A 24,027-nucleotide genomic window follows, 5' to 3' on the forward strand; every position below is an offset into this window, starting at 1 on the left:
AAGAGCAAGTTCGCATTGCAGCACTTTTTCCAGTCCTGGAAAGCTCTAGAAGCAAGAAGGGACTCTGCCTGGAGGTCAAGGTTTATTCTACCAGGCAGACAGACAAGCCAGTAAGCACAGCTGCAAAGCTAGTTGTAAGTTCCTTCAATACATTACAAAGGTGTTACAAAATCCTTAATACTTTTGCCCTCTGCTTAATAAAGGAAAAGGACAGGGTCTGTGTGTGTCTTCAGTGACAGAGGAATTTGGTTGTCAGAGGACACATCTGAAAGTGTGAAAAGAAAAGGGGATTCTTCAGATGTTTTTAAGGAACAGTGCAGTATGGTCTTGATTTTACCTATGCAAGAGAGAAGCAGAGTGAGCACTATATTATTTGGCCAATGACCAAAACCCAAAACAAAACAAAAATTAAAAAATAAACAACCAGACAAAACCCCAGAATATTAACAACAAAAACTGTCAATTTTAAAGAAAGACAAACAGGTTACAATGTAGTTTCTGTTCCCTTGCTCCTCCAGAAATAATCATTGTCTTCAGGCTCAAGTTCTATCCTAATTTGAGGCACAACTTTTACTGGAGTTCTAGGAGGACTGGAGAAAAAAGAAAAGAAAGGAAATAGTAAGTAAATCAGATTTCCTTTATCATGTGTCAAACATACTTCTGCACTGTGCAGAAGCTGGATGGGTCTGTCCTTTGTTCTCTTTAAAATACTTATCTGCTCTTTCTGTATTAAACACAAACATTCTTAAATGGGAGGAAGGTACCAGAAGAGTCAAGAAATTCAAGTAAAAAATTTCTTAAAAATTTCATACCTAGGTTTCAGAAAAACACACACACACAAAAATCAAGAAGAAGGACGGCCATGCAGGTGATACTGTGAGAAATTAAAAGGACAAACAGACTTACATGAAGAAAATATTCATGAGTTTTGCTTTTCGGAAAATCAAGGAGGGTCTGAGGTCTCTGCAGCCGTGTTAAGATTAGGGAAGAAAACTACTGGAGAGCTGCCAGCAGTTACCCTTCAAACAGAGATGATGCGGAAGCAATAAAAGCGAATGTGAGTCCTGGGCTTTACCTTAATGACAATGAAAGTTCCATTACTTCGCAGTATAGTAGGCCTCGTAGAACACTTTCTACATAAAAGCTGGGGAGAGGTTCGGGGATTGGGTAAGCGATTTCAGATAACTTGTAGACAGGACAGGAAACAAGGTATTCTGCCAATAATCCACCATGGGCTACATTTCTGAGGGGCAATCATCCCATAGAACAATGTAAAATACCGAGTTGTCCTTTACCTTGGCATACCGAGTGACTGAAGGAAAGGAATTTTATCAGCATGATGTGTGGCGTTCAAGGAATGTTGGTGATCTTTCTCCTGGAAAAAAAAAAAAAAAATTCTTTAAATCATAAACAGCAGACTTAGGGAACATATAAAATTTGAGTAAAAATAAAAATTGTCATAAAAATTGATGCATTACAATGGGAAAGAGAAAGGCATACTTAGACAATTTCAATAGGCAACGTATTGACCTAAGAATCTAACTAATGTGATGAAGATAAAAATCTGTTAGCTTCATTTCCTCTGGGTGAATATAATGGGATGGACCGCTGTTCTTTTCGGTGAGGGGGTAGGAGGCCAAACATTTGTAGAGGATCTACTTAATGTGTCAAGTTTTGCCCTTGGATTTCCTTTCTTCTTTGGCATCCACAGTTTTGCCCTGCTGTTATTCATGGGGGGAGAAGAAGATTTTGAGGAACTTAATTTTCCTGCACCTCTACTAACAATTTTGTTCTTTCATGAATTATAAAAGACTAATATATCATTAGAAAAGATTTCAGTTAGAATGATCAGAGATATTTTGCTTAAGTAAATTTCTAATTCATATCAATTGTTCCATGCACCTTTCTAATGGATTTCTGAGAGAATGAATAACAGCTACCACTAAAAGAACCATTTTGCCATACAACTTTCTTCATGAGCCTCCAATTCTAGCTGGTGGTGTTTTTTATTTATTTCTTATTTTTTTGCAGCAGCCTTTAAACTGTACTTAGAAGGGCTATCCTAGGTCATGATGCCAACAGAAGACATACGTGCCGTGTCCCTTACACAGTTTTGTTTTGCTATGAATGCATTAATAAAATGAAAAATGAAGCCAGAATATAGTTTGAGAAGCTTGAATTGAAAAAAGAAATATTAACAAAATCCTGCTAATGGGACTGAGAAGAAATTAGCCTCAGTTACATGTCATGGGTTACAGACTGGGCATCAGACTGAGACTGCTTTAATTGTTCTTTAAACCCAGTGTGGCAGCCAGCCTCCAAGATGGCCTCCCAGCATTCCTGGTGCCTCCTGGCATTCATGTCCTTGTGTCATTCCTTTCCATGTTGTACCAGGGTTGGTTGGCGTGTGACCCTTAGAACATGGCAGACGTGATGGCATGTCACTTCTGAGATTCAGTTATAAGAGACTGCAGCTTCTGCCTTGGTTTCTCTCTCTGTTCTCACTGGGTTTGGGGGAACCTATATTACGGGCACCCCTAGGGAGGTGCCCATGGGCCAGGGAACTGAAACCTCCTGCCAATGGCCTTGTGCATGGCCATTGCAATGTGGAAGCAGATCCCAGTTCCCATTGTCTTCAAGCTTAGCCCCCGCCAAAGGCTTGTCTGCTGTCTCACGAGTCGCTAGAGCCAGAACCACCTAAATCTGCTGTTCCTAAATTCCTGAACATCCGGAACTATAGAAGAAAATATATATTTGTTGTTTTAAGCTGCTGAATGTTTTGGTAATTTGTTACACAGCGACAGGAAACTAATATGCCCAATTTTCATAAACAGTCATTCATTTCACACTTTTCTTGGCAACCTCTTCCTGAAGTGGAAGTGGCATTGTCAAACAGAAGTCAAAGTGTCTCAACTGTCTTTTTTCTCATAGCAGATCAGTAAACTTTGAAGTACATCTGGATCTGAAAGAATACATTTTCTTCAAATGAGAACCCAAAGGGAAAGTAGTTTGGAAGCAACTGCTACTTGATATTGGAAAAGCTTGAGCTATTCACTAGTGTTACTTCAGAGGTTCTCCCCTTTCTTCAAGTGGCCTGTTAACTCAATTACAAAAGAAAAGATGGTATGTCAGAAACCGTTACACCTTAGTCACCAGGCTATTACCCCTGAAAAACCAGTCCACTTAAAAAGGTGTTTTTAAAATAGCAGGAAAGGAATAAAGAAATTAGGAAGAAAATGTACTATATCTTGTAAGTAATACCTAAAAAGTTTTGTTAATATTTTATGATTGCTAATTTAATTGAAAATAACAATTATTCCAAATTCTCAATATGGACAACTGATTTACTGATCATTTAGAGACCTATGATGCAATTTCTCTCTTGAGCTCATTTGGTCATTGGCTAAATAAAGCCTAAGGAAGACAAAACGGTAATAGACAGTGATGTAGTACTATAAGCTGCAATTCTAAATACCAGCAGAAAAAAAAGAAAAATCAATTAAAAACATGGTTATGAGTTTAGCAATTGAAAGAAACTGCTGGGAACTTGGGTCAGAGAAAAGACTACCAAACAAAAACTTAGAAGGTTATGGATAAAAGAAAGAAGAGTGAAGCTCAAGGATGTAAAAAATGGAGTTTTATAATAATGAAGTATAAATCTTCCAATAGAGAAACAGGAAGAAAATAGAGGGGAAATTAAATGATCATTCTAAAGATTTTTCTCTGCAAGTACAAATCATATTTGAGCAGTCATGAAAGAGGTTAGTTCTACTCACTGTCGGAAGGTTTGCTATCTCTTAGGAAAGGTTGCTGTTCCATGATGTCCATTGGAATTTTAATACTTGGAACTTTTTCTGAGTATGGGCAGTCAGACTGTGAAAGAAATTTGTAACAGTTTTTAGAAAGTTTTTACAATACAGCCCTTCTTTACCTCCCAGTACTGATCAAATCTATCATAATATCATTCACATTGTCTAAGGAGAAAATACTTTGATATAATCATTTTTACTTGCTAACTTTTCAAATTCTACACAGTCTTTCTCACATTTGTTTTCCTCTCTTCTGAGTCAATGGAGTTAATTAAAACTAGAACCACACCAAATAGATATCACTACAAATTAAAACAAGTGTAAAGCTTACATAAACTGGATTCCCAATCATCAAATATCTATGGGTTTGTTACATGTATAAAGAAAATAATCTCAATATGAAACATTAAATCTAGGATAGGAAACTTCCTGGACTATAACATGGGCTTACAATTCTTGTTTCATTTATGCTTTCTGATTCCATGTTCAAGAAAATGAGGTCTCATCTTTCTTTCCAAGACAGGTAGAAGACTAACATTCATGATCAAGGAGCCCTGTATGTACAGTTGAAAATAAACCCCTCCCTCTTACTCTAATACTCTAGCAAAACTATTTTATAAAGTTTCATTTCAATTTGCTCGTACCAAATATATTTGAAAGCTTAGCAAAACGTGAGAAAATAAAAATCAAAAGGAAGGTACTAGGGAGCTATTCATGGGGCTGTTTAAGAAAACAGGTCACCATGGGGCACCTGGGTGGTTCAGTCAGTTAAGTGTCCAACTTTGGCTCAGGCCATGATCTCTTGGTTTGTGGGTCTGAGCCCCATGTCAGGCTCTGTGCTGACAGCTCAGGGCCTGGAGCCTGCTTCGATTCTGTGTCTCCCTCTCTCTGTCCCTCCCCCACTTGAGCTCTGTCTCTCAAAAATGAATAAATGTTAAAAAAACAACAACAGGTCACCTAAGCCAAAACTATAACAGATTTTCACAGGATTACCACCTTACTTTTTTTAAAGAAATCATTATATTGAATCCAAGTCTATGTTTAGACTGAAAAGATAAAATCCATCCCTTAACTGAAACTACCAGAGATGGCCTTTAGCAGAAAGATGGGGGGAGGGGGGTAAGAACTAGAGATCAAAGAAAATAAAGAAAAAATAAACCTTAACATACAGACTACCACATACATTGAAAATTCCTTTAAGGTGAATCTAAAGATGGTAATAAGCCACCATATGATTTTAAGGGACTAAGATATTGCATTTAAATTGACCAAAAAAAAAAAAAAAAAAAATGAAGACGTCACATGCATGTACCTTTATGTGAATGTCAAGAAGGACAAGTTTTAATCACAGTATTTCAAACATTTCCCCAAATAATAGCATTTATGGATGAATAGGTTGGAAGCCAACCCTTAATCATAGCCTACAGGAAGGTCCAAAAATGACTGAGTGGCTCAAAATATTGGCAAGCCATAATTTTTCACTACTTCTGCTCACAAATGTGCTGTAACCCCCATGCCCCTCTGTGGCTCTCTATATCCATGGATCCTAGCATCCATGATTGCCAGGTGGACACTAGGAGAGTCACCTTCCAGATAAAGAGCCCCCAAATAGTAAGCTCAACACACAGAACTTATTACACACATGTACTCAAATTGCCTGGTTGAGTTCACTAAGATAAATACACAAGCTTGTTGTTTTTTGGTGGGGGTTGGGGCAAGAAGAAAAAGAGGAAAAGAAAAGAAACAAGTAGCACACATTATCTTCAAGAAATCTGTTGGAAATACAGAGCTGGAAACAGTAAATATCATTAATAAAAGAATAGCATTGTTTAAATAAAATATGATCTGTTGAAAATTGAATCAAAGAATTAGAAGAAGTTCTCAGGAGCTCATTTGATACAACTTTTGAACTAGAGAGCATAAATTTAAAACATCCCCAAAAGTTGACAGTTTATTATTTTTTTTCTTAAAAACTATTAGAGATGAGGATTCTACAATATTATTTTCTATATTAGTTATATGTAATAAATTTTAAGTTTGGTGTCCATGTATATAAACTGGCATACTTGTTTTGAAAATCCAAGATGAAATATTACTTTAATTATGTCAGTATTTCAAGTGTTCCCTTTTTTGTCTTGAGTGGCCTAGAAATTAATTTCAAATTTTGATTTCTATTGAATGTGTAAACATTTTTTAACCATTCTTTTTAACACTGCACCCTAATCTGTACTGCAATTTAAACACATTCCCTTTTTCTGTCATCACTGGAAACAGAAAATCTATACACCTGTTCTCACTGAAGATAGATGATGACAGTCACAAAACTTCCCTCGGACTCTTTTTCTCTTTAGCTAAATGTGCCTCACATATTTAGACTTTTTTTATTGGATCAATTTATCTGAAATCCAATTGTGTCTGTTGCCTTCCTTCCCTGTACTATTTCTAAATTCTCCACAAAAAATACAACCAGACAGCCTGACCAGCTGGAAATAACCAGACAGCCCTGGATCGGAGTTTTGGCTTTGCCACTATGGCTGTGTACACTCAGAAAAATGACTTAACATTTCTCAGTCTAAATTTTCTCCTGTAAAATAGGAACAAAAACATACACTACAAGGAGCTGTTATGGCAAGTAAGGACAAGTATGTATGGTCAATCAAAATGATCAAGTACAGAGTAGACAGCAAAACTTAACTATACTCCCACTTTAGAATACTTTTCCAGGGATCCAACTAGAATGCAGATACTGTACTGTGTAAAATCCAGAAAAAATCTTCACATAGAAAGTGTCATTTTGGCAGTCCTTTATCCCAGGCTACTGGGACAACCTCTGTGTGTGTGTGTGAGTGTGTGTGTGTGTGTGTGTGTGTGTGTGTGTGTATGTGTGTGTGTAAAAATCCCAGCTTTTCTCCTAGCACTGATTACAGACCCCTACTGCAGCACCCATGAAATGGTCTCCTAAACTAAAGATGAAAAAATGGCAATAGTTTTATTTCTCTAACCTTAATCACCCAATTGCAGGAGGATCATTTGTACTACAAAACTGACAACTACAATTCTGTAAAACGACCCTAGGCTCCAAGACCCTTTCCTTTTCCTTGAAGGGTCACAGAGAAATAATCTTCAAGTCCAATGTGAGGGTAAGTACAACAGCAGAGGACTTTGGTTGAGTGCCTACTCAAATGGATACATAGATCACAGGAGGTGAGGTCACAGGTATTTGTCTACATCAGGCTTAAGATTACATAAAACTGAGTTATTATCTCAAAGTTAAACCCTGGATTATCAATAGTAAAGCAAATACATTTTACAGCATTATGAAGCAAATTTTCTTTTTATCTGTGAAATGGGAGATTGGAGTTCTTTAGATGTGTGTTTTTTTTTTGTTTTTTTTTTTTTTTTGGTGGCGGGGGGAGTCATTTTATTGCTATCAGTATATTAATGGCTATAGAAAGACTTCAGAAAATATAAAAAAAAAACTAAAGAAAGAAAATAAAGGGCAAAGGAAGACTGGCATGTAACACAGCCAGGTAAATTCTCTGAATTCATCTCACATAAAGTATAATATATATATGACATCCATAAATGTCTCACATTTATTTGTTTAGCTTTACTTTGGAATTTTGGAAAGCCTTACATCATCATTGTCACTGTCCAGGCTTCCTTTCTTCTTTTTCTTTTTCTTCTCATCTTCCTTCTTTTTCTTGTCCTTTTCTGGAATGACATCATCGAGGAAGCTGAGGTCATGTTGGGAAAAGAGGTAGTCCATGCCTTTTCTGACAGCTACAAGTGCCAAGATCTACAAGGACAAATATAGAAAGTAGGAAAGAAACAAGGTCAGATAAAGTCATAGTGAGTATTGACACTACTCTATCAAAGGCAGTAGAAACTTATAGAAGGCGAGAATATGACAGAACTCATCTTGCTTATATGGATTTATATTAAGTGGACCATAAACATCTTCTTTATGGGGAAGTTGGATCATAAAAGTACTAAGTCAAACTCACTTTGTTCACTGAAATGTATGATCACATTCACTTAGAATTTCAACACGAAAGGATTATTTTTTAACCCATTTTCTTTCATGTCAGATTTTTAATAAATGGCTGAGAGTTTAAAGGGAAAAAACAGCCTGCATATGATTTCTAATTATTCAAAATTAAAACATTATACAGGTTTTTGAAAATCAAGAAAATTTGTATGACATACAGTACACTAAAACATCTTCAAGGTACTAATAATGAGACAGCATTTGAGTACGCACAGACCACTTAATCTACTGGGTGACTTCAATCACTACCATGACCTGAAAACTTACTGTGTGACAGATGTCGTGCTAAACTCTTAGGCGGTATTTTTCTCATTTATTCCCACCACAAACTCAAAAAGTAGATATTATTATCTCTATCTTACAAGTGAGGAAACTGAGGCTTAGAGACATCCAAAATCACAAAGCCAGAAAACAAAAATACAAAGGGCCCCGAGCTGTCTACCTCTAAAATCGGTATTCTTAAAATACGTATCTTTGATTCTATGAGTTGCCCTTGAAGAGTAACTTGTAAAAGTACATTAAAGATGCCTTTGCTCAAGAATAAAATTAGTATGTACTAGGATATAGGAGTCATGACTGTCTCAAATTAAACAGTTGGGTTTATCCACATCATGCTCTCTATATGTCCATTTTTCATCTCCGGGAGAAATTAACAACATCTACCCTACTGATATTATACTATTGCTTTGTGATCAAACAAAACCTCTGGAAAAGTAAAAAATACTTTATACAGATAACACACTTATTATTATTATTTACAGCATCAGCATTAAGTGATTTACTGGATACATTTCAAATTTATGCAGACCTTACTTTGTTTTTCCTGCCTGTAGCAAAACTAATAGACTATACCAATGGGCAAATGGGAATCATTTCTCACACTCATTGTGTTTTCCAGTAAGTTAATAGAGTTTAAGGGGAAAAAAGGGATATAAGTGAAAAAAAAATATGACAAACATCACGAGTATTTTATATAATTTTTTTCTTCCTCCTTCCTTTTTGTTTTCCCTTGGAGAAAAAAAAATTACAAACAACAAACACATGTAAGATAAATTAGGGGCACCAGGGTGGCTCAGTTGGTTAAGTGTCCAACTCTTGATTTTGGCTCAGGTCATGATCTCACAGTTTGTGGGATCGAGCCATCAGGCTGTGCACTGACAGTGTGGAGCCTGCTTGGGATTCTTTCTCTCCCTCTCTCTCTGCCTCTCCCATGCGTGCGCGCGCGCGCACACACACACACACACTCTCTCTCTCTCTCTCTCTCTCAAAATAAATAGATAATACTAAAAAAAGGATAAAATAATAATCTTGGGTAAGAGTAAGAGGATTTTTATAAAAAATAAAATATGGTCTGTGTATGAAAATTCTGTGGAAGAGGCAAAGCAGACTGAGAGGCTGGCTTGGTGACTTGTTTCAAGTGTACACATGTACATTTTCTTGCCAGAAATGGAAAGTTATGGTAAAGTATAAAATTTAGTGATAAAGCCAAAAATGACCTAGCATTTCCTTTTTTACTTCTTTCACTTGTACTTCTAAGTGCAATGTTAGTTATGTTACCTTGCTTCTCATCATCTGAGAGCCCAGACTTACCCTTAAACTTAGCATGATGCAAACCAGCAAGCAGTTCAAAAACTGCACTTCTCACTCCATTTCCTCTAAGTCACTGGATGACCTGTCAGAAGCTGCCAAACTTGTTTTCTTATTATTTGGACTGAAATGTGTTATGCTTTGTTATTTAGACTGATTCCATCATACAATATTTTAAAGATAACTAATGTGCACTGATGTCTACCTAATGTCAGGCACTGTGCTCTATACTTGATATTTATTAGTGATGCTCAGAGTAACAATACTAATGCCATGCCCATTTTACGAACAAGTTAATGGCAGCTCATGAAGGCTCCCTGATCAGCAGAAACCAGTGCTGGGATCTGAACTCAGCTGAGTCTGACACTAAAGTCCAGTGTAAATGACCACAGACATAGGAACCTTAAATTACAACTGATCAATTCAAAGTTATTTGGTCAAAGCTGGAAAAGAGTAGAACCACGCAGAGAAGACATACATGTCTTCTACATTACAATAACAAATGATATTGGTATGACTTGATGGGTAGGCTCAAGGAAAGGAATCCCTACCATGACTGGGAAAATGATAGCAGCCACAGTGGACTTGAGGATCCAGAGCAGGGCTAGACATAACACCTGCAGGAAAGTGAACAGGTGGACTCTGCGCAGGGGGACATGGCGCAGGTAGATAAAGTCTGGCTGATGCTTCAGGGGCATCAGAAGCAGCTTCAGACGATCCATGAACTGGGGAGGGAAGAAGAGAGTACAACTGTATTACTTCAAGAGCTGATATGCAAACTCATTTCCACAATGTCTAACTAATGATTAGTGATTTATATACTACAGTTTAGGCAAGCAGTATCCCTTCCAGAGGACATTGGTCAGGGAGTGCAGAAATTTAGTCCAGCACAGTGAGACATAAGAGGAGTCTTCCGATTCCTATTACTTTGCAGGAATGTGATGTAGATATATGAGATAAAGTGGCTACCAAAGAATAAAGTCACAAAGCCAAATACAAATTCGAGATGCTCATCTCTTCCTTTCTATTTTTACTATCTGAGTCTCGGGAGAGAGGATCTTGTGACTAATTTCGTCATGATGTAAGGAAGACATGTAACTCATGTATCTTACTCTGCCTCAGTCACCTTACCTGAAAGAAGAGAGGATGCTACTATGCATCTTATGCATTTAAGGGATGTTTCAAGGATAGAAAGGAAGCATCCAACTTGAAAATGCATTTGGTATTTTTGTAAATTCCATACTATTTATCTACGGCATAACTTAACTAATAACATGCAGCAATTCACTACCATTTCTTTTCAAAGAAAAGCCATAGGACTTTTATAGTGAGTTTCAGAGTATCAACAACCAGATATCTGAACCTAGGGGAGGCTATCACAGTGCTGTGCAGAAACAGGTACTAAACTGACCACCGAGCATCTCTGTGCCAGGTACTGTGCCTCAAAGCTTAACTGCTGAGTTTACGTTGATGATGATGATAAGAATGATATTTCAGTACCTACCATAGGATCTTTCAAATAAAAGATATTCAGTAAATAGCTGCTGAATTGAATTATGATGTAATAAAACTCTGAAACAGTATTTCTGCTTTCTTTCTGGAGGAAAGGGAGAAGTGTAGAAGTAAAGAAGACTATTATGGACAAGCTGCTCAGAAGCTATTTGCTATGTAACAAACTTTCTTTCTCCATCCAGGCCTACTTTTCATTGGAGGGGGCCTTGCTGTTTATAAAGATTGTGTTACAAAATTTCTTGCTAAATCAAATCTTGCCAAAAGGTCTGAAAAAGGGAGAATAGGGAGAAAAGTGAAGAGAAAAGGCAATAGGGGCAATAGCACTGCTGAATTTAAGAAATCCACTAGCTGTCCCTTTAGCAAAGGTTTTTTCCCCATCACTATGAAATTCTTGATTTTTTTTTGCCTTCTGTTTAATTTAATAAACATGTAATGAGCTCCAATCATCAGTTAAAGACATAAAGTCTAACTTCTGATCTAGACTGACTTATTAAGGCAAAAACAAAAACAAAAACAAGAAAGAAAGAAAGAAAGAAAGAAAGAAAGAAAGAAAGAAAGAAAGAAAGAAAGAAAGAAAGAGAAAAGAAAAAAGAACTATTAGTTTGGGGGCCATTATTAGTTTTATATTTTTCCATTGAGGGAAAAAAAGAATATTTTTACAATGCCAGGTAAAAATAAAGTATTTTTTATATATCTGTACTTGTCCAAAGTTTCACAGGCACAAGTAAACCCCCATTCACATTCATCTAGTCCAATCTATGAAGAACCACCTTGTATTTTGTGACAAATATCCTAATGGGACCTAAAGAAGGGAAAATAAAATAGCCTTGTCTGCTTTTGGGGGTCTGGCCACCTGCCCAGCTCTATCTGACTCTAAAACCAAATTAATCTAAATTCAATAAATGAAAGCAAGGACTACTATGAGGGGGTTTAAATGAATTCTTATCATGTTCACAGAACATGCCGTCTTTTCCCATTAAAACATTAGTAAGTGCTAAATAAGGCCACAATTAACAAGGTGCCAGAAAACAGCAGAAGTACTTCCAGTTTCCTGGTGCCAATTAAATTAAACCTCAATTGAAAGACAAAGTCCCTTACAAAGTTCTTCCTAATGATTTTTTTTTTTTAAAGGGGCCAGTTTTACCCAAATTGTGGATAGCTGAAGTTTTGGACAAAAGTAGCACTAAACCACATTGACTTTATTCTTTTATTGGTTCAAAACTTTTGATCACTGATCACAGCCATATGAAAAGTAAATCAAATAACAGCCTGTTCTTAGAATAGTTTAAAGGCGAAGAGATAAATAGGATCTTGAAGAGCACACTGGAAGGGTTAGATTTCTTTCTGGAGATGAAGGCAGGAGAAGAGGAAGGACAGAAGGGAGGGAGGAAGGTGATCCTAGGTCCTCTCTCACTTTCCTAGTGAAATGACCTTTAACAGCTTATTTCAAGAATGGGTATGTATGATAACATTTGTTAACACAAATTAATTTTGTTAATTAACTCAAATAAAAAGCAGGTGTTTGGCAGAGAAAGTAACAAACAAATGCATTTTCTTTAACATGCAGTGTTATTTTTGGTGTACAATATAACGATTCAACAATTCTGTACATTACTCCATGCTCATCATGATAAGTGTACTGGTAATTCCCTTTCTCGAATTTACCCATCCCCCGACCTACCTCCCCTCTGGCAACCACCGTTTGTTTTCTGTAAATATATGCATTTAAAAAACTCAGCAGTTAATGAGTAGCACTTTTCCTCAAAGATCTGTTACTGGACTACTATTACTACTGGAAAAAATACAACTATACTTAGATTGCTATAGAAAAGTTACCTGTACACCATTAAGGGATGCTACCCCCATATACAGGAACACGCCATACAGTACAGGCATGGGAATAAACTAGAAAGAAAAAAAAAAGTCAGAGAGAGGTTAAAAACAACAATAATAAAAACAATAATGAAGAAGTATAGTTTAAATAAAAGCCAAATCTGAAACTAAAAGATAGGACATAATAATACTCATCATGATAAACTTCTAAACTCTGTGCTAGAAATAAATGGAGGGAGACTTTCAACTTTCATTTGATCTTGTTTGCATTTTTTTAAACAATGAGCATGCATGACCTCAAAAAATAATTTTTTTAATGGGAAAAAAAAGTTTGTTTTCCTTTCCCCTTAAAAGGAAAGATTATGTAAACCAGATGTTTGCATGGACTGTGAGGTAGAAAGAGAAGCAGACGGTTGCTTAGCTCCTGAGACCAAGTTCCTTTCCAACAGCCTGTTGATTTTTTCCTTAATAATTTTTGCCAAATGATCTATTGGCTTGGTGTGTAAATGCCTCTCTCAATGAACCAAACATGAAGTGGCTGTCCCCTTTCTTTCTCTAAGGAATATTAAGAGGACTAAATAATGAGAACACTGCTTAAAAGGAGCATTGAGCATACAGAAGCAACTCATTACACACATGTAGTAATACACATCTTTAAAAAGTGAATTAATAATTTTAATGCATTAATTAGCAAGAGTCTTTTGTACTAATACAAAGTGTTTTAACAATGGGAAGTTGCAAAGCCATCTTCCCTGAGTTTTATCTATTCCTAGACTTTTGAAATGTCCTGAGTACTGTGGAAACAAGGATGATTCTGTTTCTGGGAAGTCTTCTATTTAAACAACAAAAGGTTCTCAAGCTTGGATTCTGAAAAGAAGTGCAAGTAATTTCAGTTTTCAAAAACCACAATCAATTAAGTCCCATCTTACCAATTCTACATAAAGGAGGCTATTGTAGCCAGAAAACAGTATGACTTCAGAGTAATTTTTAAAGAACTATTACATGTATTAAATGAAGCACAATTTCTACCAGCCTCTCCTTGTAATTACCTAAAACAGTTCTGTATCTGGGGCACCTGGGTGGCTTAGTCAGTTAAGCAGCTCTTGATCAGGTCATGATCTCAGGGTCCTGAGACAGGCCCTGTGTTGGGTTCCATGCTGAGCAAGAAGATTCTCTGCCCCTCCCCCCATGTATATGCACTGTCTCTTTCTTAAAATAAGTAAACATTAAATAAACAAACAAACAAATAAATAAATAAACAAATAAATAAAATGAAACAGTTTTGTAGTTTTGACCCCTACTGGGGAATTAGTATACTCAAAATATGTCATGACTATCTCCAATTGTTATTGGCTAGCTATAGGAATTACTAAATTTATATGTAATACATATATTTATTTACACAGAATATCACATGATTCTTCTAGAAAAAAACTAATAATTGTAACATAGCTAATCTGATCTTGATCTCAGAAAAAAATGACACTGAATGCTGAAGGGGTGGGAGGGGCGGCCGGAGTGGTAGGGAAGCCACGTGTGCTGTAATACCTAACAGTCACCACAAAGAGGTGAGCACGTCACATTCAAGCACTTGAGGTCTGACATGTGCCTTGTTTGCTTTAGAATGTGCACATTTCCATTCCTCTGCACGAACTGACCAAAAAATAACTAACAAAGAAACCATTTCATAGCTTTCACTCATTTTTAAACTTTTTAAAATGTCTTTTGCAGGCAAGGGCACTCCCATTTTCCTTTAATATATGATGATTCCTTTGGTGTTATTTCTAATACCTTGGGAAGGAAAGAAAGGTAGAAGGGGAAAAGAGAAGTATAGTTCTTTTACAGTTGGGCAACTAGTTAGAAATCCTGTAGTAGTTACTTTTTAATCTGGGTGAAGTGTTTTTTCTGGCTTGAAAGAAAGTAATCACAAAGGTGATATTGAGCCTTATCTCCACCCCTCCCCTAAGTTTAGCCAAATATTTTCTCTATTACAGTTCTAGCACCAGAGTGGTGGAAAGTTGTGCTATGGTGTTGGGGTCCATTCTCTCTGAATTTATGACAGATTTCACCAAATCTACCATAAAATAAAATCAGAAGGTACCATTAACTCAGAATGGGGTATGGGTAGGATAACAGCCTTACACAGGATGATGGGTTTTTTTTGTTCCCCCCCCCCGCCCCAAGAAACAGACTCTCCCTCTTTCTCTTTCTTTTCAGAGAGCGAAAGAGTGAACAAGTTGAGGAGAGGGGCAGAGGGAGAGAAGGAATCTCAAGAAGGCTCCATGCTGATGTGGGCCTCAATCCCACAACTCTGGGATCATGACCTGAGCTGAAATCAAGAGTTGGACGCTCAACCAACTGAGCCACCCAAGTGCCCCATGATGATGTTTTTTAAAAAAATATTCTTTGGTGAAAAGGAAATAGCACATATAAGGAAGGCTATTGATTCAATTTTGGGGTCATCTTTAATGTGATACAGATGTCTTACAAAATTGACCATTTTCTTTAAGATAGTGCAGTGTGTCTTAATAAAAATCTTTCAGTTTGGAAATCTTGATGAAACCTGACAGAATTACTGGGTTAGAGGATTTTGGTGTTTTGTTTTGTTTTGTTTTGTTTTGGATTTGGTTCATGAGTCATATCAAAAGGTCAATCCTTAAAAATGCATCACAACAGAAATTTCCCAAAGGAAGAAAAAAAAGAATGTTTGAAAAAGATGTGATCCCATTTTAAGTTAAACTAGTATAATATACATAGCAGTAGCAGGTAGACGTTTTTATAAAGCAAGACAGGAGAAATAAAAACTCAAAAAACACAAGGAATACTAGATTCACAGGCACTTCAAGAAATGCCAAGTGATAAAATTATGCAAACAAAATTATACAAATGTACCCAGAAAACCAAAAGGCTTAATTGTAAATAAATATTATAATGCCTTTAATAAACATTAAAAATGAAAAAGTTAAATGCTTGATCCTACAACCAGATAGAAAAATTAAATTGAAGTCAATGAAGATTCCACATACTCAGACTACATCCCCAAATTTTTAAAATTCTAGTGAATGTAGTTGCACTCTTTTTTACTTAGCCCTCTCTTTGGTTTTCTGATAGTGTTAGAATATTCCCATAAAAAAAATGTGAAAGGGTAAATTTAATAAGAAAGGTAGATGGTAGTGGGTTGTCCACAGTACAGAATTCAGTAGAGGAGTGAAGCCTCCCAGCAGAATAATAATCATTTTGTATGTGTATGTGTGTATGTGTGTGTATGTGTAAAACTCAGAATGAGGTACTGATTGAGAACATGGAAGCATAAAGTTAGACAGACCTGGGTTCCAATTCTGGCTCTACCCATTGTGGAACTCAGAGAAAATTGTCCCCTTCTATTTCCAGTATTCTCATCTATACAGTGGTTATGATAAAGATTACATAATACCTAGTTCAGGGCCTGGCTCATAATAGACACTCAAGAAATGATAAATGTGGTACTGATGTCATTATTTGCATCAGAACCATCACTAGCAACTGCCCAGCCTAGCCCCCTCTGGTCCCTCTGTAGTGGGGGTAGGGCAGCAGCATAGGCCAGAAGGATGGTTGCAAAGGTCAGACTTGAAGCCTCGGTTTTATATAAGCTCTGCAATGTTGTTCTTTCAACTATAGTGACTGTCTTCAGGAATACATTATGAAAATAACATCCTAATGCTCTTCAGCTTTAAAAATCTGGGACCATAAGGAAGCTGCCGCCTTGCAATCTGGTCCCTAGTCATTGAAGAAGCCATGGAGTGACTTATGATGAAGAGTTTGTGAAAATGTCACATTTCTCTCTACATAAGAGAACTGGAAATTGGATCAAAGAAGCTGGGGAAGATCAACTCATGGGAAATGAAAGTAAATGAGTTCTCTGAGGGCAATACTGTTTTATTTTAAAAGGCAATAAACCATGATGGTTATGAGATCAGGCTTTGGAGTCAGAACTGCCTGAGTTCAAATCTTGGCTCTACCATTTAAGAACCCTGTGACTTGGCAAGTTATTTATATATTTTTTTTATCTGTAAGATGGATGCAATTATACGTACATTTTTCATAGGTTTTATTGGAGAACTAAATAAAAAAAAAAAATCCGTGCAGAGCTCTTGGTCCAATGCCAACCTCAGTAAATGTAAGCGGCTATTACCACCATCATCTTCCTCGTCCTCACTATCTCCTCTCCTCGTTTCCCTGTTACTGAGCACAATGTGTGGCATATTGTAGGAGCTCGACAAATCCTTGCCAGATACAAATTAAACGCTAGCCTCTACATTTTAGAACCCTAAACAAATCTCAAAGACAAATTTTGGCTACGCCTCATGTTAAAAATGAACTAATTCAAGCAAAGGCAACAGAAGTAGCAGTGAACTTTACTTGATCTTTATTTCTTTAAGCTTGCCAAAAGAATGAGAAAAGAAAGCTCTAGGAACTGTCTTTCATCTTTTTTTGCTGCTCTGTGGTCTCCCCCAGTTTCCCCATACAGAACACTAGCTTAACAGGCAGTGTTTCTGCTGCAGAGACACAGATCTAAACTGTTTAACCGGTCTGGGAAGCCAGTTCTTCCTGCTTCCCCACAGTTCTGTACTGAATCGGTGGTGGGATTTGAGGCACGTATGACTGCAGCTAGCTAAGGTCACGGGGTATCCTCATGAACTTAAAGCTAATATGCTATGATTCCTTACACTCTTCCCATGTAAAAAGACAGACTGCAGCAAAGAGATCAAAACAGAGGTCACAAATTTCATGTTCAAAGTAAGCTTGCATAAGTAGGCTCAGGCAACAACTACCCACCCTGCTTAATGCAGGGAGAAAATTACTTACATCATCTGAGGCCGATAAGCCTGTGGGGATGCAGGGAGCTGAGCAGGGAAGGTGTCGAGCCATGTCATTTTAAAAAGTGAAAGCCACATATTTTTCTTGGTCATGTTCATTTGATCTGCCTTTCAAAGGCAGACTCTTAAGTAAAACCATTCTCTAAAGTTGTCACTTGTTCCTTTAAAACACACATTAGTCAAATGGTGGAGGAGAAAGGTTCCCTCCTCCAAAGTAACCCCTGATACCCCTTTCTGTGTGAATTCTGAGGTTAATGGTTAATCCTGACTTTTACTTAGTCATAACTTAGGTTTTAGTTAAACTGTACCCTCAACATCCGCTTGTTCTTGTATTGAGTTTTCACATGAGCTACCAACAATTCTGTGGTGGATGCTTATAACCCACCAAATTTCAACAGTAAGAAGGGCACATGATCTGAAATCAGCTGATGTGATTCCTGAAGTAAAGAATAGTTCTACTTACTGAAGTTAAGGAATCACAATTCTCAATGCTGGACTGCTTTATTCTTGTTCGTTTCAAATTGAGGTTACCCACAATATGTTGGAAACTGTATTAACAAAATAATTTCATTTCCCACATTTTGGGCAAAACCTTGCCTAATAAAAATGTTTGCTAAACTACCTTTTTTGCTGATTCCTACAATGACTCTTTGCATGGACTCAGAGTTGCCAGGTGGGAATAGCCATGATTATGAACATTAGCAGCTGAACAAGGGTGAGCTTAAGGAAGGTCAAAAGGAACTCATGCTCATTGATCCCTTGTACCTCTTTTTCTCCTTTCTCTGCATTCTAATCTGCTCCTGCAGATACTAAGATGCTTTGCATATTGGGGCAAAAAGATTCATCGTAAAATAAAGAACAAAAGGGCTTTCAGCTTTAACTCCTCTGCAGCCATATTTGGGTGCAGGGTTAGAAAATAGTCAGGAAGAGGCGTTGTTGAAAATGTCTTGCATCTCTTCCTAAAAATAGCAATTTATACAGTATCTGTTCTCTGTGTCCCTTTGGGATCGTACATGATTACTCAGCTGACAGATTCTCCAAGATTAAAGCCCATTTGCTGTAATAAAAAAAAAAAGAGCCTTTAAACACATCTGACTTTTTGAGTTAGGATTTTATACTGTATTAATGAAAAGAAATAATATAAAAATAAAAGAAAAAATGGGTGGGGACTGATAGGTACATTTGAACTGATGGAAAGATTTCTATTTATCCTCTACTAGTAACTAAGAGACCCTATTAAAAAAGAAAAATCTGCAGTTGTGTTGTGTAAGTCCACCGTTAGGAAACCCAGGGGCAAATTCATTCTTAGTAGATCCTCCCACAACATGAGATCACAATTGCCTGCAATGACCTCTCTAAAAATGGATCTGTCCAAAAAGAGGTTCCATTGCCTCTGTGGTAAAAAGCTGTCATTACACTTTCCACCAGTTGATGTGCTGGTAGCTGAGGGGCAACAATGGAACAAAAAGCCTTTTGGTAGTGGATTTGATGCTGTGAAACTCACAACTTCAAACCTACCCCACAACTTGCTTTGCACTCGCAAAAGTGGTAATAGATTTCTCTCTGTCCCTGTAGAATGTAAGACCTGTACTCTCTTTTTTTTTTTTAAGTCTATTATTTTGAAAGAGAGAGAGAGAGAGAGAGAGAGAACACACATGAGTTGGAGATGGGGCAGAGACAAAGGAAGAGAGAGAGAATACCAAGCAGACTGAATTGTCAGTGCAGAGCCCAATGCAGGGATTGAACTCACAAACCATGAGATCATGACCTGAGCCAGTATCAAGAGTTGAACACTTAACCGACTGAGCCACCCAGCACCCTGACCTGTAGAGTCCTCCATATGTAACCAGAAACAACTTTGAGGTTATTTTTGATTTTACTTTCCCATGTGTTATGTGAAATATATATTCCTTCATGATTCTAGTCAGAAATCAGTTAAATCAGTTAACTGACATTGTGGAAACCAAGGACAAGAGATGAATATTTACATCTTTTAACTATTTACCAAGTATTTTGCACATAAGGTATGCATTAATCTAAATACCCTGAGGGCAAAGCTGGTCTTAGCTATAGGTTAAGAAATTATAGTTCCACTTTCCTTAAATTCATCTCAATGGCAACTGACTTATAAATGTGTCAACTTGAGAGAAAAGGAGGGCTTTCGCCTTTTGGTCTCTATACTTCTATATTGTTTGAATTCTCTATAAGAATGTACTGCTCCATAACTTGTGTAATTAAACAAGCATTTAAAAAATCTTAAAAATTAGAATTGTTTAAAATAAACACAAAATGCGGGCACGTGGGTGGCTCAGTCAGTCAAGCGCCTGACTTCAGCTCAATCATGACCTTGTGGTTTGTGAGTTCAAGCCCTGCATCAGGCTCTGTGCTGATGGTGCAGAGCCTGCTTGGGGTTCTCTCTCTCTTTCTCTCTTTCTCTGCCCCTGCCCCACTTGCATGTGCGCTCTCTCTCTCTCTCTCTCTCTCTCTCTCTCTCAATAAATGAATAAACTTCAAAAAAAATAAACAAAAATTTTCAGAGAAAAATCTGGAAGGATATATCAACAGTGGTTGTTTATAGCTTCTAGGTATATAGGTAATTTGCATGCTTTGTACTGTGGTGCAAAGCCTAAAGTACAAATTATCAATAATTAGCCACTATTGTTAATAGAAAACAAAGAATAAAATGCTTACATCACACGCACACACACACACACACACACACACACACACAAATGGAAGCTTCATGACAGCTACACCTTCTCTTTTCACCCTATTTCTTTTAAATAGGTTTTCCCATATAGCTCATATTCATCTATTTTTGTAGATATTCACCCCATCAGTCAAACCTATATATTTGATTCCTAACTTTCTAAATAATCTACCATATCATTTTTCTTCTTTAAAAGTTCATTTCTAAAGTTTTCTAGTCATAAATCATAATTTTACTCTATTCTCCTAGGCAATAATTAAATACTGTCAGCAATAATTAAAAATAGGAGAAAAGTTACAAAATGATAATTCATGTTATCCAGGAGTCTAGTCTGTGTGCATATGGGGGGACTGGAGGCAGGATTTAGGAACAAGTAGATGGAAAGTGATGGGAAGAAAGGATATAAGGAGAGCAAGAAACGTAGTGAGGAGGGGAGATCAGTTAGATTGAACTGTATGGAACTGCCATTTACATAGGTCAAAAAGCTTGGGTACTGGTAACTTAATACAGTTCAACCAAATAACTGCAATAATAATAATAATAGAAGGAGTGAGAAGAACATCAAAATAAGTTTTTAAAGTCCTCATTCTACCTGACCTCTGCTTCAGTGTGTCACAGAACTGATGAGAATCTTGCAGATAAGGAATTCTACTCTACACATATCCAATTATCTGGAAGAGGCAAGTATTTCACATATTTACCTTCAAGATGGGAGCCATAAAGACTGACAGACCAGTCAGAATAAACACGAGGGTTCCAGTGACTCTTTGTTCTCTGAAACCAAATCAAAAGATTACCAATTGACTTCTTGTTTTCATAAACATGCTCTTGTCTTTTCACCTTCAAAAAACACTGCACGATGAACAAACCAATGTTTGACTAAAACAGCAAAGGTGTTGATATCTTATATAAATGAATACCTCAAGTACAGCATATAAGCTCAACAGAGCTACAAAATTTTCTTCTAACTATTGTATAATGTGATTTGAATTCATCAAGAGAAAAGTGATTCTTCTAAATCCTTCGCTTCCTTTACAATAAATAAAAAAAAAGTCACTTGCTCCTGGTCCATCAATTACTGACCTCTTTGAAGCCCTTATTTTTTAAACAACTTGTACTGTTGTGTAATTACACCTTCTTTCATGGGAGACAGATATCACATTGTCCTACATTCTAATTAACAAACAGCTCAGGGAAATTTCATAAGTGCAATAAATCCCATCAGTCTAATTTCCAAATCTACAACACAAGAGTACTTTTTAACAAATAGGATTCCCATCCAACACCCCTTCCCCCAGCCCCCAGGAAAGAATCACCCACTGTTGTGGCGTGGGAAACAATGGCTCTGTCCTGTGAGCTATTCACCCAAGCAGTTAGGAGCAGGGTTTGCTGCAAAAAGTATTCAACACAGGATAAAGGTCTTATACAAGCCCTTCCTGGCTACCCAAATTTAACAGCTGGAGGTCAAGGTTTCTCAGTGCTTATGGAGACAGAAAATGAACTGGAAAATCAGAGTTCCTTTCCCTTAATAGAATCTTAAAAATCATAAGCAGACCCATGAGTTTTGAGGCGTCTCGACAGAGCTGAAAAGTTAAAGAGTTTGACCTTTAAATAGGATTGTGATAGAGTACGTACCACAGCACCAAAATGAGCTGCATGTTCAAGAAAATGGATGGCCTGTTTGCAGTTTTACGTTGTGTCGTTTAGCCTCTCATTAATCAAAGGAAATATATGTAACGTAAGAAGTGGACTCGAAAAATTATGGAAGACTTTCTTTCTAATGGAAATTTAGTCTTTTCTGGAACAGCAAGTACAGGAATAAGTTAATCATCACCAGCCTTTTTTCCTCCAATTTTGTTCATTCCCTTTGAATGACATATAGATGTGGCATGGTAAGTTTTGTAGAGCTATTTTCCTCTGACTTAACATACCTCACTCCTAGAAACTTTGGTTGTTCTCCAGGTGCAGAAGTCTCGGTCTCCATCTTCAGACTGTCAATGTGAGCAATGGAAATGACAGTTGCAGCCACATACCACGGAAGAGCCATGAAAGAGCACACCACCATGAGGATGGCCACCCAGAAGAGATCCAGGTGATACCCAGCTCCTTTCTGTAGAAAGAGGTAACAAAACCACATGGAGAAGATGCTCGTGCTTCTATCTCATCCTATTTCCAGATGGGAATTAAGATTACCAAATAACCCCAACTCTCTTTGCTTGCTAAAAATATCTACCTCAAGGTGAGCTCCCCAAGGAAGGTGACTTTATCTTCCTCACATTACGCACCCTCCCCCAATTAAACACAAAGCTGCCACAAGACACCTCCTCTAACTTTACTGCGGTCACAGCTTACTTATCATTTGCTTATTGCTAATTATCCTCTCTGTGTCCAATTTTGTAATTAGAAAAATGGAGCTATATATCTACCTTCAAGAGTTACTGGAACCATTCAGTGAAGTAACAGAGGCAAAGCCTCTTACAGAAACTTAAAAGATAGTAGTTCTAGCATAGTAGGAGTTCAAAAAATGGTGATGGTGTGGTGGTGGCAGTGGTTGTTGTTATTAACATAAGCACAACAGACACCTTAAAGGCTCGCACTAATCCTTCTGTTTTTGACCATTTAGCAATATGCTGTTCATTTAGACAGTATTCAGAATATGAGGACCAAAGATCTAAAAGCAACCTTAAGAAGGTATGTATGACTATTTCTCACCTTTCATGGTATATGAAAATAATTGTTTAATAACCTATGAACCATTATCATTAAGGTTAACTAATACCTCCTTAATCAGAATAGGCTGATTTCAAACACTGCCTAATAGTCATGATAACATTTACTGACTGGAAGAGCAGACGATGTAACAAAAGGTCTAGCTCTTTTAGTCATTAACTAAATATTGTTAAATGTGTCCACAGTGTTATTCTGCGGTTATATTTCTCTGCTCTATTTATGAAGAAATCAAATGCCTAATACCCCTATGGAGGCTGAGAAAATAGAGCAGTCCATTTTCACAGCATGGAAGCAGCAGCACCAAGGGCCAGAGTACGACCAGTCTGAGGGAACAGAGATGCTGGATTTACAAAATGAGAATGTGATTTATACCAGGAACCTGATGACTGTTATCATTCAGATCCTGTTACAGTTAGTCAGAACACTGCTCTCCTCTCACCGAAAAGCCAAGATTTCACCCCTGGCTCGCAAACATGGGTCCAATCATGTTCTCAAAGAACTCACCACAGGCAAGGGTAGCTGACACAAGAAAGAAGAACATATATTGACTTAGCCCAGGTTAAGACTATGAACAAAGTGTCCTTGGGAGACAAAGGTTAATATATACTCATAAAGCCAATTCATTTCGGTACAAATAGTTTGAAAGCATATGGTTTGAATTGGGAGTGAGATAAGGTAGGGGAAAGGAGAGCAAAGGGTGGGGATGAGCTAAAATAAACCTGTTCAACAATAACTAATGAGGTGAGGATCATAATACATCTGGGTCTCAGTCATTCCATTCCTTGAAGAAATACTGACTACCAACTTACTTACAGGCACAGTTCTACGTGTTAATGGAATATCTGTGAATGAAACAGACAAAAGCTCCCATATTCGAGGTGCTTCTGTTCTGAGACAACAATAAACAACATAAACTGACAGTATCTTAAAGAGTACTAA

General features: G+C 37.1%; 1 protein-coding gene across 8 annotated transcripts in view; it reads right to left on the bottom strand.

Annotated features, from left to right (window-relative positions):
- Positions 1 to 438: 438 nt before the first annotated feature.
- The window catches only part of SLC4A4 (solute carrier family 4 member 4), a 345,028-nt gene continuing 321,439 nt past the window's right edge, over positions 439 to 24,027 (bottom strand). For 7 of the 8 annotated variants that reach the window (XM_045473804.1, XM_045473800.1, XM_045473803.1 and 4 more), the window contains 8 exons: positions 22,290 to 22,468; positions 21,060 to 21,132; positions 12,796 to 12,864; positions 9,999 to 10,172; positions 7,447 to 7,608; positions 3,777 to 3,873; positions 1,296 to 1,375; positions 439 to 590 (listed from right to left, as the gene is read on the bottom strand). In XM_045473804.1, the coding sequence (XP_045329760.1) occupies positions 1,332 to 1,375; positions 3,777 to 3,873; positions 7,447 to 7,608; positions 9,999 to 10,172; positions 12,796 to 12,864; positions 21,060 to 21,132; positions 22,290 to 22,468 (798 nt within the window). In that variant the 3' untranslated portion in view covers positions 439 to 590; positions 1,296 to 1,331. Of the gene's footprint in view, positions 591 to 657; positions 1,076 to 1,295; positions 1,376 to 3,776; positions 3,874 to 7,446; positions 7,609 to 9,998; positions 10,173 to 12,795; positions 12,865 to 21,059; positions 21,133 to 22,289; positions 22,469 to 24,027 lie in introns of those variants that run through there. The other variant, XM_045473798.1, reaches the window with a different exon arrangement.

The sequence above is a fragment of the Leopardus geoffroyi genome, chromosome B1 (genome assembly GCF_018350155.1).
Source record: "Leopardus geoffroyi isolate Oge1 chromosome B1, O.geoffroyi_Oge1_pat1.0, whole genome shotgun sequence".
Classification (NCBI taxonomy): Eukaryota; Metazoa; Chordata; class Mammalia; order Carnivora; family Felidae; genus Leopardus; species Leopardus geoffroyi.